The sequence below is a fragment of the Pseudochaenichthys georgianus genome, chromosome 3 (assembly GCF_902827115.2).
Source record: "Pseudochaenichthys georgianus chromosome 3, fPseGeo1.2, whole genome shotgun sequence".
NCBI classification, from domain to species: domain Eukaryota; kingdom Metazoa; phylum Chordata; class Actinopteri; order Perciformes; family Channichthyidae; genus Pseudochaenichthys; species Pseudochaenichthys georgianus.
In genome coordinates this window covers 44,799,875-44,813,487 of record NC_047505.1, presented here as the reverse complement: position 1 = coordinate 44,813,487, position 13,613 = coordinate 44,799,875, and the positions used below count along the sequence as shown (strand labels likewise).

General features: G+C 39.0%; 1 protein-coding gene and 2 non-coding genes across 3 annotated transcripts; 1 reads left to right on the top strand and 2 right to left on the bottom strand.

Moving 5' to 3' along the window:
* Positions 1-6,403: 6,403 nt before the first annotated feature.
* Positions 6,404-6,475, bottom strand: trnah-gug (transfer RNA histidin (anticodon GUG)). The gene has a single exon. It is a non-coding gene; the product is annotated as a tRNA-His (tRNA).
* A 1,177-nt stretch (positions 6,476-7,652) lies between these two features.
* trnah-gug (transfer RNA histidin (anticodon GUG)) lies at positions 7,653-7,724 on the bottom strand. Its single transcript has one exon. It is a non-coding gene; the product is annotated as a tRNA-His (tRNA).
* Positions 7,725-8,087: 363 nt separating this feature from the next.
* cry5 (cryptochrome circadian regulator 5) lies at positions 8,088-12,971 on the top strand. Its single transcript, XM_034105349.1, has 11 exons — positions 8,088-8,167; positions 8,632-8,848; positions 8,939-9,133; positions 9,260-9,378; positions 9,540-9,694; positions 10,253-10,393; positions 10,600-10,767; positions 10,905-11,045; positions 11,629-11,780; positions 11,867-12,087; positions 12,196-12,971. The coding sequence occupies exons 2-11, from the start codon at positions 8,634-8,636 to the stop codon at positions 12,255-12,257; spliced, it is 1,569 nt and encodes a 522-aa protein (XP_033961240.1). The 5' UTR covers positions 8,088-8,167; positions 8,632-8,633; the 3' UTR covers positions 12,258-12,971.
* Positions 12,972-13,613: the final 642 nt, after the last annotated feature.

Here is a 13,613-nt window from a genome sequence, read left to right as displayed (position 1 = left end):
GGCTTATTAAGCCTACATTCTTTTGTGTGACTGTACCTGCAGGGCCTCCCTGACTTCCATCACTTTCTCTTTTTCTCTCTGCCTGTCCTGTCTCTTCCTTACCAAAGCTGAGCTTTGACTGACGTAATCTTTTCATTATAGCTGAGTGTAAAAATAAAACAATACAATGTTATATCTTCAATGTTTTACTCAAATTGAAATGAAAGAAAACCATTACAACGTTTGTTAAAAGGTCATCCTTCTGACATTGGATGAATGTAATTCACTGTAGCTCTCTAGCCAACACACTCTCACTCCCTAAGCGTCCAGGAGCGACGTTTGGTCAGTGTCCGTGGCGTCCAATTGTGACGCTCCTAGGCTCCTTCAGCGTCATAAAGGGACGCAAATAGCTTTCAACTGATTGCAATGTATTCCCATCTGGGGCGGGATTTGACGCTCATGGAAGCACGGCATTCGTTTGTGTCGGCTGCCCTTAAAGGCAATGTGAGTGTCCATTCCCATTGGATAACGGAGAATTGTACACCCAGAAGTAAGTATTCCTCTTACTGTCGATTGATTTTACAGTGATATCTGCACTACTCATCGACTAAAAAACACCAGATTATCCTTGTTAATTACACAACATTGATTGGTTTAAATTGTGTGCAATGTTTTTGTATTTTCCCCCTTCGATTCGGAGAAACAAATATTTTTTCTGAGTAAAGGATGGCAGAAGACACTACACTACCTAGAATCCCCAGCTATCGTTTGGACTACGCCATGTGCTCTGTTTGACAAATCTCGTGATAGTCCTCAAGCTCTGTGATTGGAGAGTGTGCTCCGAGGGTTACGCCGATTCTCGAACAGCACTTGAAATGGGATGGAACCACGGCAGACTGTCCAAATCTGGATTTGAACGGGTCCACCGCGTCCCCCCTCCCCCACCCCGTCCCCAGAACTACACATGCTGGCTATTGTGTTTCGCAACATGTTCTCTATATGGCACGTCTCTACTGGGAGTTGTAGTTTTAAAAGACGTTTTCGTATTTCCCATAATAAGAAGTTGCCAGTATTGTACATCCCTGGAGGTTTAGGGGATAGGAAACACTCAAATTTAAAACATATAATTAATAAATGGGTGAAAATTGCTTGTGCCCATAATGGGCAGCATTAATATATATACACACATGCCAGCTAAGGTCAAAAGAGCTTTATTCAACAGCTTGTTGTTGAATAATGAAGAATGTTGTTGTGACCCCTGTTGTTAATTGATAACATTACATTAAATTAATTGATAAGCCTGAAACATACACGTGTCAAGGTTCAGAGGCACATTTTGCAAATATGGCAGAAGCCATCGATCAGCTTAAGATAAGATATACTTTATTGATCCCAAGTTGGAACATTTGCGTTACATCAGCATGTGTAACAGTTAAATATGCAGTAGTGTTTATTTCTAATCATTTAGTATAATCACATAAATTCTGTGTTTTATATTTAACAATTCTGTGTTCTTTATTTATTGATTGTTCAATACCTGACAAGGCCGGAGATGAAATATCTACATACATCTTATAAGAGTATAATACATTATGTATAATATCAGTTAAAACAAGTGCTTCAACATAGTTAACATTGCTGGAGGTATGCACAAATATTGATAGATGTCTTGTAATGCACTATTGAGGAACCTGCGACCCAAGTTTTTCATTCAATGCATAACTACACCACAGTTGTGTAGGCCTATATGATATGTCAATAAACCTTAGAAAATCTTGAAATCTTGAAAGGGATGTGCAAAATAGTCATTATATACAGTCTTTAATTAACTATTAGTAGAGAATAACGAGTAATGAATATACTTTATAGGGATCCTATTAATATCTAATAATAAAAATAATGAAATTCAATAACATGCTTTAACCACTAGGTGTCCCTTTATATCAGCTGTGCACCTTTATGGTGTAAATACAGCCTATCTACCAATTGGATCAAATATAAAAGTCCGCCGAATTAGTATTGATACTGCAAGGAGACGTATTGTGTGAAAAGAAATGTAAGATGTTGTTTAATGGCTGATATATTTATGATCCACGTCACGTTTTCAGTTCCTCATGTTTGTCTAGAAGTCTTCTGATCAGGGCTCTATAAATACAGAACTACGGCAGATATGTAATATTTAATGCAGTCGAACCGTGTATTACAATGCCGTTATGTGATGACTTTCAAAGAGAAAAGCAAGCACAGTAAAGTATTATTATTATTATTATTTTTTTTTTTTAATGTTTTCGGTCTGTTTCCGGTATTTGTTAATGACGATGTGCTCTGAGATGTGAGACTGGAATTGCACAGGGGAAAATAACGTAGGCTATCTTTAGATGCGGATTTTGTTAAACTAATATGTTTGCGCTGTGGACCAACACTATACATTGACGGGGAAGGGGGTAGCAATAAAGATAACACCATTAAACAGTTACACAACATAACAGAAATAATATCGATAGCAGCGTCCCTAGCAACCACCTTGGTAACAATGAAAACGTTGGACGCAATTTCCTGAAGTAATCTTTGTAATAACTAGCAAACTAAAGATCATGTACATCCACTGCACACATCATCTGAAATAACAACTCATATTTCTCGCATCAAATGACATCAAAACGCATTTTAATGGCCAAACTAACTTTAAAATAGGCATTTTACACCGAGAATAAAACGAAGTTCGGCCATGTTTTTTTTTTGTCTGCAGGGAGAAATTGTTGATGTCAAACAGAGCACATGGTGTAGTCCAAACGATAGCTGGGGATTCTGGGTAGTGTATTGTCTTCTGCCATCCGTTACTCCGAAAAAAGATTTGTTTCTCCGAATCGAAAGGGGAAAAATACAAAAGCATTGCACACAATTTAAACCAATCAATGTTGTGTAATTAACAAGGATAATCTGGTGTTTTTTAGTCGATGAGTAGTGCAGATATCACTGTAAAATCAATCGACAGTAAGGGGAATACTTACTTCCGGGTGTACAATTCTCCGTTATCCAATGAGAATGGACGCTCACATTACCTTTAAGGGCAGTCGACACAAACAAATGCCGTGCTTCCATGAGCGTCTGGACATCCCGGAAAGCTGAAAATGGACGCTAAGGGCCCCCCCCTTGCGTTGAAAATGGACTCTAAGGCCCCATAACGTCAACATAGGCCGACCTGGGAGTGAGGATGTGTTGGATGAACATGAATGAGTCCGTCCACTCGGGGTTAAAAGCCACTTTCCTCTTCTTGGAGAGCGCCATGTGTAATTATTTGTCTCTCCCTGTCTGCCGCTAACACGCCTGTTCACTCTCCTCTCCGCTTCTCTCCCTGTATCGCTAATTATTCTCTTCACTCACTTTCCTCTCCACTTCTCTCTGCTGCGCTCTCATCTCTTCTTCTGTGTTTCTCTCCCCGTATCGCTCACTCGTCTCTTCTTCTGTGTTTCTCTCCCCGTATCGCTCAATCGTCTCTTTTGCCCCCTGTCGGCGGCGGTTAAAATAGAATCGCCCCGTCAAAATTGAAATCCCTTATTAATGTATTGATTATAGGTCCGGGTCCGTATAGGGTCTGGGTCCGGATCCGGACCGCGGTCCGCCTGTTGCCGACCCCTGGACTAGGCTATTCATCGTCCTTAAATGCAGGCTTGAAGTTACACGTTACACGTTCTACAGCCACAATTAGTCGGTTTCACAAGTGTAATGAAAATCAAATAAATAGTGAGCATTGGTATTACCAATGCTTAATATTTATTTGATACCAAATTAGTATTAATTGGTAATACAATTAATAAAAACAACAAGGTTTGGGTTCGTTCTTCAGATATGACTGTGACGTTAACTTGTAAGCTCAATAATGAACTCCAGCTCAACAAACCATATTGTAATATCTAAGTAATCATCTTGAAATATGATATTAATAATTGTAGTACACACATCTTATTGTGAGGTTGATTTCACATACACTACGCTGCTCTTCAACACTACTTTGATGTTAGCTTGTCTACATACTCGAGCATAGCTAATTTAAATTAACCTTAGCGATGCACACAGTTACCTACATAATAAAATATCTCTTGCAAGGATGACCTTATTTTACCAACCTCAAACAGAAGCCGTTTGTTCTACAGTATTATCCCACTTAACGCTTACACTTCTCTATTTCGTTTTAACTTGGAGGCTACGATTAGCATCGTTAGCACAGATGTAGCTAGCTACCACTCGCGTACATGCTAACCCAAGCCTTAACATTCATTACGTAGCTGATTAAAATCATAAAAACATAAATAAAGTACTCAAATTTCACTTACCGCAAAACCGCATTCATGCACCGTCTGTTTTAACCGCAGAGCGAGCCACAATAGTCCGATATAAGCATGAAAAACAAACAAACACGGCCGAGTTCAAGTTATGTTCCCTGGATGAACTGAGCAGGCAGAGTCCCTGCTGCTAGCAGAGAGACAGTAACGGTACGTCCACACAGCAGCTTTTCAAAAATCTTGAAAATCTTGGAGCTGGGCGTGTGTGACAGCTTGGGGATTTCTTGCGAGCAATGCGACCAACAACCAATCATATGAATCTCCCGCCCCCGACATACAAAGCAAAAAACCCCGGGGATTTTATGCAAATCAAGGCAAGGCAAGGCAAGTTTATTTATATAGCACTTTTCAAGGCAAGGCAATTCAAAGTGCTTTACAAAAAATGAAAGACATTAAGCATTAAAAAAGAAAAGCTAATAAAATAAACAGTAAAAGGAAAAATACATGGATAAAAGTTACAGTGCAGTTTAAGATATGAATAGTTCAATTAAAAGCAGCGACAAAAAGAAAAGTCTTCAGCCTGGATTTAAAAGTAGTAAGAGTTTCAGCGGACCTGCAGGTTTCTGGGAGTTTGTTCCAGATATTTGGAGCATAATAACTGAACGCTGCTTTACCATGTTTAGTTCTGACTCTGGGAACAGAAAGCTGACCAGTCCCTGAAGACCTGAGAGATCTGGATGGTTCATCATTTAGCAGGAGGTCAGTAATGTATTTTGGGCCTAAACCATTCAGTGCTTTATAAACCCGCAGCAATATTTTGAAATCTATTCTTTGACACACAGGAAGCCAGTGTAAAGACTTCAGAACTGGAGTGATGTGATCCACTTTTTTAGTGTTAGTGATGACTCGAGCAGCGGCGTTCTGAATCAGCTGCAGCTTTCTAATAGATTTTTTAGTGAGACCTGTGAAGACACCATTGCAGTAGTCGAGTCTACTGAAGACAAAAGCATGGACAAGTTTTTCCAAATCCTGCTATGCGAGCAATATATATAAATATAAACTCCCCAAACAGGCGAAAACCTACCAGTTTCACCCACTGTCTCTGCCACTTCCCTCCATGCCTGGTTCCTCCGGTTTGTATCCCGTTAATAGTTCTGGTCGTAAAGAACCGGGTGATTTGCTACCGTAATTTCTCGTTTGGAATATGAGGAAATGAACTTACACGCGGTTTGATTGGCTAGCGCTTCTACTGTCAGATTTGCATAAACGTGTTTGATTGGCTGACGCTTCCAGCTCAGCTTCAAAAGTTGAACATTGCTCAACTTTTGAATCCTGGAAATCCTGGAAATCTTCTCTTCGCTCCCCCACAATGCAGTTCGGCGAAAAGCGAGGGAAAGTGACATCATCCCCATTCAAAGTCAATGGGCAGAGAAGCGTTGGAAGCGGTGGAAGATTCGTCTAAAGCTGCTGTGTGGACGTACCGTAAGCAGCAGTCACTGCTGCTGTGACAGCACTGGACAGAGCTGTCACTCAATGTGACCACGCCCTAATTCATGCATAACTTTAAGACTTTAAGAATATTAATTAAACAGATGAGTTGAGAAAAAATTCACCCCCCAATCCATAGTCATGAAGGGGGGATCTAACTATACAGAGAATATGTTTTTTTGAACAACGATGTAAACATGTTTATTTCTGCTTTAAAGTTGGGCATTTTAACATGGGGTCTACGGAAATTGCTCCCTTCTGCAGACTGCTCCTACTGGCCACTAGATAAACTGCAGTTTGAGGCACTTCCTTATTTGCCTCCCTGCTCTGCCCCAGAGTTTGCCGCTTGGTTACAATGTGCATTTAGGGCAGTACTGACAGTATTAGGACGAACAATATATTGTTAACATTGTGTGCATTATGTAATGTATAGGGCATTGTTGAGCCGTTGTAATGCGTTTGCACCTGCCGGCCACCATACGTATCTAACCCTGCTTAAATCCCACCAATCAAACCACCATACATTTTTTTTAAATGCGAACAAATCTGTAAATACAGAAAAAGGAATGATTCCGTTTTAATCCAGTACACACCAATGTACATTAGTAATCTTTTTAAAAGAGAACCCATCTGCCGTGACATTGTTACCGCAATGCCGTGACCCGGATTCGAACCGGGGTTGCTGCGGCCACAACGCAGAGTACTAACCACTATACGATCACGGCGAGCTACGATGGGCTGATGGCAATGATCCGCCAAAAACGGAATCATACTCGTGGTGCAGGCAGAAGGCTCCATGAGTAGGTCTCATGTAAACGGAGTAAGATTCACATTAAAGTCTATTTAACATCGAAATATATTGCTTTTATTAAAGTAATGACAATGAAAACGTTCACAAATCTACCGAGTAGAGTAAAAAGCATCGATTGATTAATAATGGGGATTTAATGCTTTGCTTAAAAGGTTACAGTTATGTAAAAACCCCATGACAACAGTTCTTGGGTGATTTCATGTAAGTGCTTTTATGAGACTTATTTGATTACTGCAAAGACAAGTTTTGTTGTAAGAGTAACTTTTTAAAAGTGTGGTCTTCCAGTTACCCTTACTATTGTGTCTCCCTCTGGGGGGCTTTACGGTAAAACAAGGAAGTGCTGTATGTCAAATATTCAGATCGTTGTACCATTCTTTAGAAACATAGTCCACTAAGTTAAAAAGGCAGGCCTTACTGTAGCAAAAATATGTATATGTGAGATGGCCTTTGTTAGCAAAATGTAAAGAAGGATAAGAAAGTGTGTAAGAAGGCGATATGGTGCAGGGAAAGTATCCTTTTTAGTGTTTTACTATTGTTATGTTTTGGAATATCCAATTATGGTGTGTAGGACATGTTTCCCGCGGTAGATGTATGTTAAATCCTGCATGGTGAACACTTAATCTACACATCAGTACAGAAACGTATACAATCATTATTATTCTGCGGGGAAACAGCCTTGTTTTCAGCGTTGACAAGATGCGTTTTCCAGCCAATACAATGTTTGTATTTCGATGTATTTATTTCTTAACCCATAAAGACAGTTACAAGTAGCTGAACGGCGATTTGGAGTTCTGCCAGATAAATGTAAACAATACATACAATTATGATTTCTTAAAAAGTTATTATTTTAAAGCAGTATAACAAGAATCGACATGTAACGAACGTGTACGCTTTATTTTAGGCTACAGTTCACTACTTGAGAGTAAATAGTCTGGGTTACATAGTTTTACCACTGATAACGCCATGCTTGTTTTTAATGTTAAATATATGTCCATGGAGAAAAAAAGTTCTTATTTCTTACATTCACAAAACATTTCCAACAAAATATTATTCAAAAATACAGCCCATCTGCCGTGACATTGTTACCGCAATGCCGTGACCCGGATTCGAACCGGGGTTGCTGCGGCCACAACGCAGAGTACTAACCACTATACGATCACGGCGAGCTACGATGAGCTGGCGGGATTCTCAGGGTGAAAACTTGTTGTGTTGAACGGGATCCGAGCGGGGCTGCTGCATGACGTAGAGAGGGTGTAATTATTGGGTTTTTTTCTTCCCTTGTACGACTTTTTATTCATCTCTTATTGATTGTAAAACGTGAAAAACACATCGCTTGTACAATTTCATTCAATAATCTAGCCTCGACCGTTTTTAAAAAACATATTTTAATCGAGGTGACGTGCAGTATAGCTGGTCTTGTTTGCAAAATAGGGGCCTCTGGTGGACAGACATGGGCAACGCGTGGCGCTTCTTTCATCTGATTGGCTGATTTAGCTGCAGACGTTGCAGAGCTTCCGGTTTTATAAAACAAATCAGCGTGCTGGTTATCAAACACAGACCTCTCAATAAACCAAGCGGATTGTAACTGTTTTGAGCCACAATTACGGTAACGTGTCACCACAAAACTGTGCATCATGTGGCTATAACTCTTCCATGTACATTTTGGACACTTAGACAGTTGTTATCATGATATTATGCGTTAGTTGTATTAGTTCTGTGTCGACACATCTATGACATTATTCTGCAACTGTGTCTTCCTATTGTTCAAAACACCTGAATGCATGTCATTTTAGGTCGAGATATTCCACATCACTACACGACTACATTTCAAGCACATTTGTGAAAAATATATGTACTTTTAAACTAATTATGTTACATTTGCCAGCATTGCCACTATACAAACATGCAAATACTACTGCAGTTTGTTTTCGACTTACTTGTAAAGCTGCTAACTTAGCCCCCAGTTTACTTTTTGCATGTAATGTCTGTGTAGCTACCCACATTTAACCTTCAGGGCTCAGTGCAATACAATAAAAAGTCTAAAGAAATGTCTGCCTCCTATGTTCACAGGCATGGCTCATACTTGTATTCACTGGTTCCGCAAGGGACTCAGGCTGCATGACAACCCAGCTCTGATGGCTGCTCTGAGGGACTGTAAGGAGCTGTACCCTGTGTTCATCCTGGACCCTTACATTTATAACAACACCCTTGTGGGTATCAACCGCTGGAGGTTTCTCATTGGATGCCTCAAAGACCTGGACTGCAGCCTCAGGAAACTCAACTCCAGGTAGAGACAAAAGGGCAACAGTCTCACAAATATTAAAACACATACACTTATTGTTATGTTGTCATATATTGGTGTGTTTGACTCCTTTAGGCTGTTTGTTGTGCGAGGGAAGCCTGAGGAAGTGTTCCCCAAGCTGTTCGAGAAGTGGAAAGTCACAAAATTAACCTATGAGTACGACACAGAGCCCTACAGCCTGAGCCGGGACAAAACGGTGACCACACTGGCCAAAGAACATGGAGTTGAAGTCGTCTACAAAATCTCACACACTATTCATGATATGGACAGGTATTAATCATATTGAAAATGTACACATTTTGGGGAGATTACACATTGTTTCCTTACAGTTTTTACTTCTTAAATGTCTGATTTCAGGTTAGTGTCCTTATATTATTGTCTGTCATGTCTTTATAGGATAATTGAGGAAAACAATGGGAAGGCCCCCCTTACTTATAACCGTTTTCGAACAATATTGAAGACTATAGGTAACCCTAAGAAACCCATCCCTGCACCAGCTATCGAAGAGACTAAAGGTACTACGAACTACAGTGTGTCATGCCAGTGAATTGTTATAATTTCTTCATAGAAATAAACAGTAAACCAGTAAATGTAAGCATTCAAAAACATTTAAAGCTAACATACAGCTGTTAAACTTGAGCAGTGGTTGATTAAAATATAATTTTTCTTGTCACAGATGTAAAGACGCCTTGTTCAGAAAACCATGACAAGAATGATGGGATACCTACACTGGAGGATCTCGGTCATGACACCACAACTCTGGGAGAGGAGAAGTTCCCAGGAGGAGAACAGGAGGCTCTGAGGAGATTAGACGAAAACATTGCAAGAAAGGTATTTTAGTTTGAATAATTATTATTTCGCTGTACACAACTGAAGGACTTTTGACACTGAGACTCTCGACTGAGTATAACATGTTCATTTTAGAGAGTATTTTACACTTGATTAAAGTCTTTTTCAGAAATAAATATTATGACAACAACCTATATAGCATCTGTAGAGTTGTTTAGTTCTTAGTTAAATTTCACCACCGCTCCTTTTACAGAAAACTGTGTCGAAGAATGTTAATGGTTTGTAATGTTGTTAAATCTTATGTTGATTTATATTATATTATATTTATTTAAATGTAATAACATGTTCTTGTGAGACTCTTTGGACAGTTTTCCTGAATGACATTTTCAACATTTTTAGCTCCAAAACGTTGTATGTTTGTATGATTCATTGTTAATACAATCCTTTATCAACATAAGGGGAATACTGATTGCATTCATATACTTTTTAAATAAATATATAACATAAAGATTTATATTTAACAATAACTAATTACCCTGGGAATGAAAATGTACATGTCTCCTCTTTGATATATTAGCTCCATCTGTTTTCTTACTCCAGGATTGGGTGTGTACGTTTGAGAAGCCGCAGACTTCTCCAAACTCTTTGAGCCCCAGCACCACGGTCCTCAGTCCATACGTCACGTTTGGCTGCCTGTCTGCACGCACCTTCTGGTGGAGGGTGACAGAAGTCTATCAGGGGGTGAGTGTCACCATGGAGGTAGAGTTTTTGTAGGCAGTAAGCTACTGAATGAGTAAGGCTGTGCAACTTACATTTAAACAAATTAGCAAGATGCTACGCTGTACCAGAATATGTGTTACAACAAGTTTAAGTATCGATGCATGGCCCTAATTTTGACATTTAAAAGTAAAATGAGTCTGACTGTTATGTATATGTGTTATTTGCAGAAGAAGCACTCGGAGCCTCCAGTTTCCCTGCATGGCCAGCTGCTGTGGAGAGAGTTTTACTACGCCGCTGGTGTGGGTATCCCTAACTTTGACAAGATGGAGGGCAACCCCGTATGTACCCAGGTGGATTGGGACACAAACCCTGAATATCTTGCTGCATGGAGAGAGGTAATAAGACTGTATTTAAATGGACATGAATGAAAAATGGGAAATGATATTGAAAGAACAGTTTTCATGATAATTCAGAAGCATAGCTTATTTCCTGGATCATCAATGTTTCCTGGGTGCTCTGTATGTCCTGTAAGGCTCGGACTGGTCTCCCTTTCATTGACGCCATCATGACTCAGCTGAGGCAGGAGGGCTGGATCCACCACCTGGCCAGACATGCTGTCGCCTGTTTTCTCACCAGGGGAGACTTGTGGATCAACTGGGAAGAAGGGCAGAAGGTGTGTAAATATTTAAAGTCTCTATTTCTTCTGTATGTTAGATAATGCACGGAGCACACAATCCATAGAGTCCTGTGTTACCATGTGCAGTTCACAAAATAACCTCACTATATTTTCTGATGAAATGTATTTTCACAATATATACCAGACTAACCTTTTAGATATGATATAAAGCTGTTTGGCACTGCAACATACTGCAAAGTACAGATATATAAAGATTAATACTTGAAATCATCAATCTTTGTTTATCATATACAGGATTCTATCATTATCAGATTACATTTTCCTGCCTATTTAAAAACGTTACACATCAAAGTCTGTTTACAGTGTTGGGACTGCTGCATGACTATACAACTATGTAGGGTCGGTTTTATGGGGTTCATTTTGTGTCTTTATTATGCAATCAATACATAGACTCGACAGCAAACCTATCAACACTGCAATTAAAATAAAATGTTTTATTCCAAGGTAAATACATGTGTTTTTAAAAACGTATTAATTCATATTTTTCAAAGAGTGATGTAAAGTGCAATGCTAAATCTGTTGAGTTTATCTTTTCACATTTTGTTCACGGCTCCTGAAGGTGTTTGAGTATCTTTTATTGGATGGCGACTGGGCCCTGAATGCTGGAAACTGGCAGTGGCTCTCAGCGAGTGCCTTCTTCCACCAGTACTTCAGAGTTTACTCCCCTGTCGCATTTGGCAAGAAGACAGACAAAAATGGAGATTACATAAAGTAAGATCACAAAACCAAACAAACTTAAATTGTCACAAATGATAGTGATTCATATGAAATCATTTTACCTTCCCTCTACTTGATAGAAAGTACCTTCCTCTTCTGAAGAAGTTCCCAGCCCAGTATATCTATGAGCCTTGGAAGGCTCCGCGCAGTGTCCAGCAGGCAGCAGGTTGCATTGTGGGTAAAGACTACCCACAACCTATTGTACAGCATGAAGTGATCAGCAAGAAGAACATCCAGAGGATGAAGTTAGCATATGCTAAGAGATCCTCAGATTCTGCAGAATCACCCAGCAAAAAGCAAGGTACTGCAATAAATGTGTACTTGTCTCAGGGGTTTCACTCTTTAGCCGTTAGTCATGTTTACATAATGTCCTGTCTCTTCAATTCTTCTCTTTATTCTTTTCTTCTAGGTGTCAAGCGAAAGGCTAAATCCGTCATTGACATGCTGCAAAAGAAAGACAAAAAAGAATAATGGTACACAAAAGAAGCTATAGTTATACCGCATTGTGTGGGCTGAAAGCTTGGGACCCTTTTTTGTGTATACATGTAACAGATATAAATATGCAGTGGGGTTTATTTAATTTTTTCTGTATCACTAATTCTGTGTTTTATATTATTTTATTCTGTGTTCTTCATTTTATTGAATGTTAAATACCTGGCAAGGTTGGAGATCAGTGGGCGGAACCTCTGAAGTGTGGTCGCTGTGCTCAGGAGTTTTTTGTTGTGAGGACTTTCCCCCCTATATATTGTGTCCCTCACGTTTCCTCTGCCTTTTCGTAAAATGTTCCATGTGAGAGGAGTCATTGTGAGGAATTGATGTAAAACTGATCGTTTTTATCCGTTGTCAGTCACTAAACAGAGATCGTCTCAACTTTACGCTGGCTCGGGTCTCGTCCATTATCAACACAATGCAGAGACCGCTTAACCACACCGGATACAGACAGTGTACTTTGTATGTTTCTTCTCCTTTAACTTGTTACCGTTTTATATTGTATCTATGCCAATATTTGTAAAAAGTGAGTGAAAGGGTATACTAAACAAATATTTCTTGAATGGATATTGAGGTAAAATGTATAAGGATTTATGGTCTCATCTTGTATGAAGACTACAGATTTTTAAAGAAATCTGGTTGTATCTTCAGCACAAGTACTGTTGCACCTTAAAGATTGAGTCTTTATTTTTCTATGGTTCGATATAAATAATAAATAAATAAATGTATACAAAATATAGTTTGTCACAATTGTTGTGATTTTTTTCAATGGCCCTGTTTACAGCTTAATATGATCAGTTTCTCTGTCATCACTTAACGTTCATGTTCATCCGTTTTTCCTGCAATATAGTGAACATTGAAAACACACCTCTTGTCTTTTTTATTATAGCAGCGAATGGCAGAATTCAACCCAAGCCAGTACACTTGTGGTATTTTGGAGCTCTCACTATTACCACTAGAGGACACTATAACTCCACTGCTGATTGTTTTTTTTACTTTAGGTAGTACAACTGTATATCATTCATTTAGTGAACTGGTCAATTCAAAGTGATTTAAATCTGAGTTTATAAATATTAGATAATCAGCCACTAAGCCACAGGGGTCAGATCAACACTGCAACAATTATATGAAATGCCTGTAAGAAAACTATTATCTTTGCAACATTTTGCATATTAAATAATTTCTAGATTTAATTATTATCTCCTTTAGGTGAAATAACATTTTATTTAAGAGTGCATTGATTTAAATTAAAACACATTTTTTTTTATTCCTGAAATGTTGAATTAAAAACAAACAACTTTGTGTGTGTGTGTGGCACGGCACGGCACACACAGCTGT

Excerpts from the sequence above, each read along its gene's own strand:
- cry5 (XM_034105349.1), top strand. The coding sequence starts at position 8,634 with ATGGCTCATACTTGTATTCACTGGTTCCGCAAGGGACTCAGGCTGCAT. Across the intron at positions 9,134-9,259 it reads ACTATTCATGATATGGACAG|GATAATTGAGGAAAACAATG; the intron begins GTATTAATCATA and ends ATGTCTTTATAG. Across the intron at positions 11,046-11,628 it reads ACTGGGAAGAAGGGCAGAAG|GTGTTTGAGTATCTTTTATT; the intron begins GTGTGTAAATAT and ends CGGCTCCTGAAG.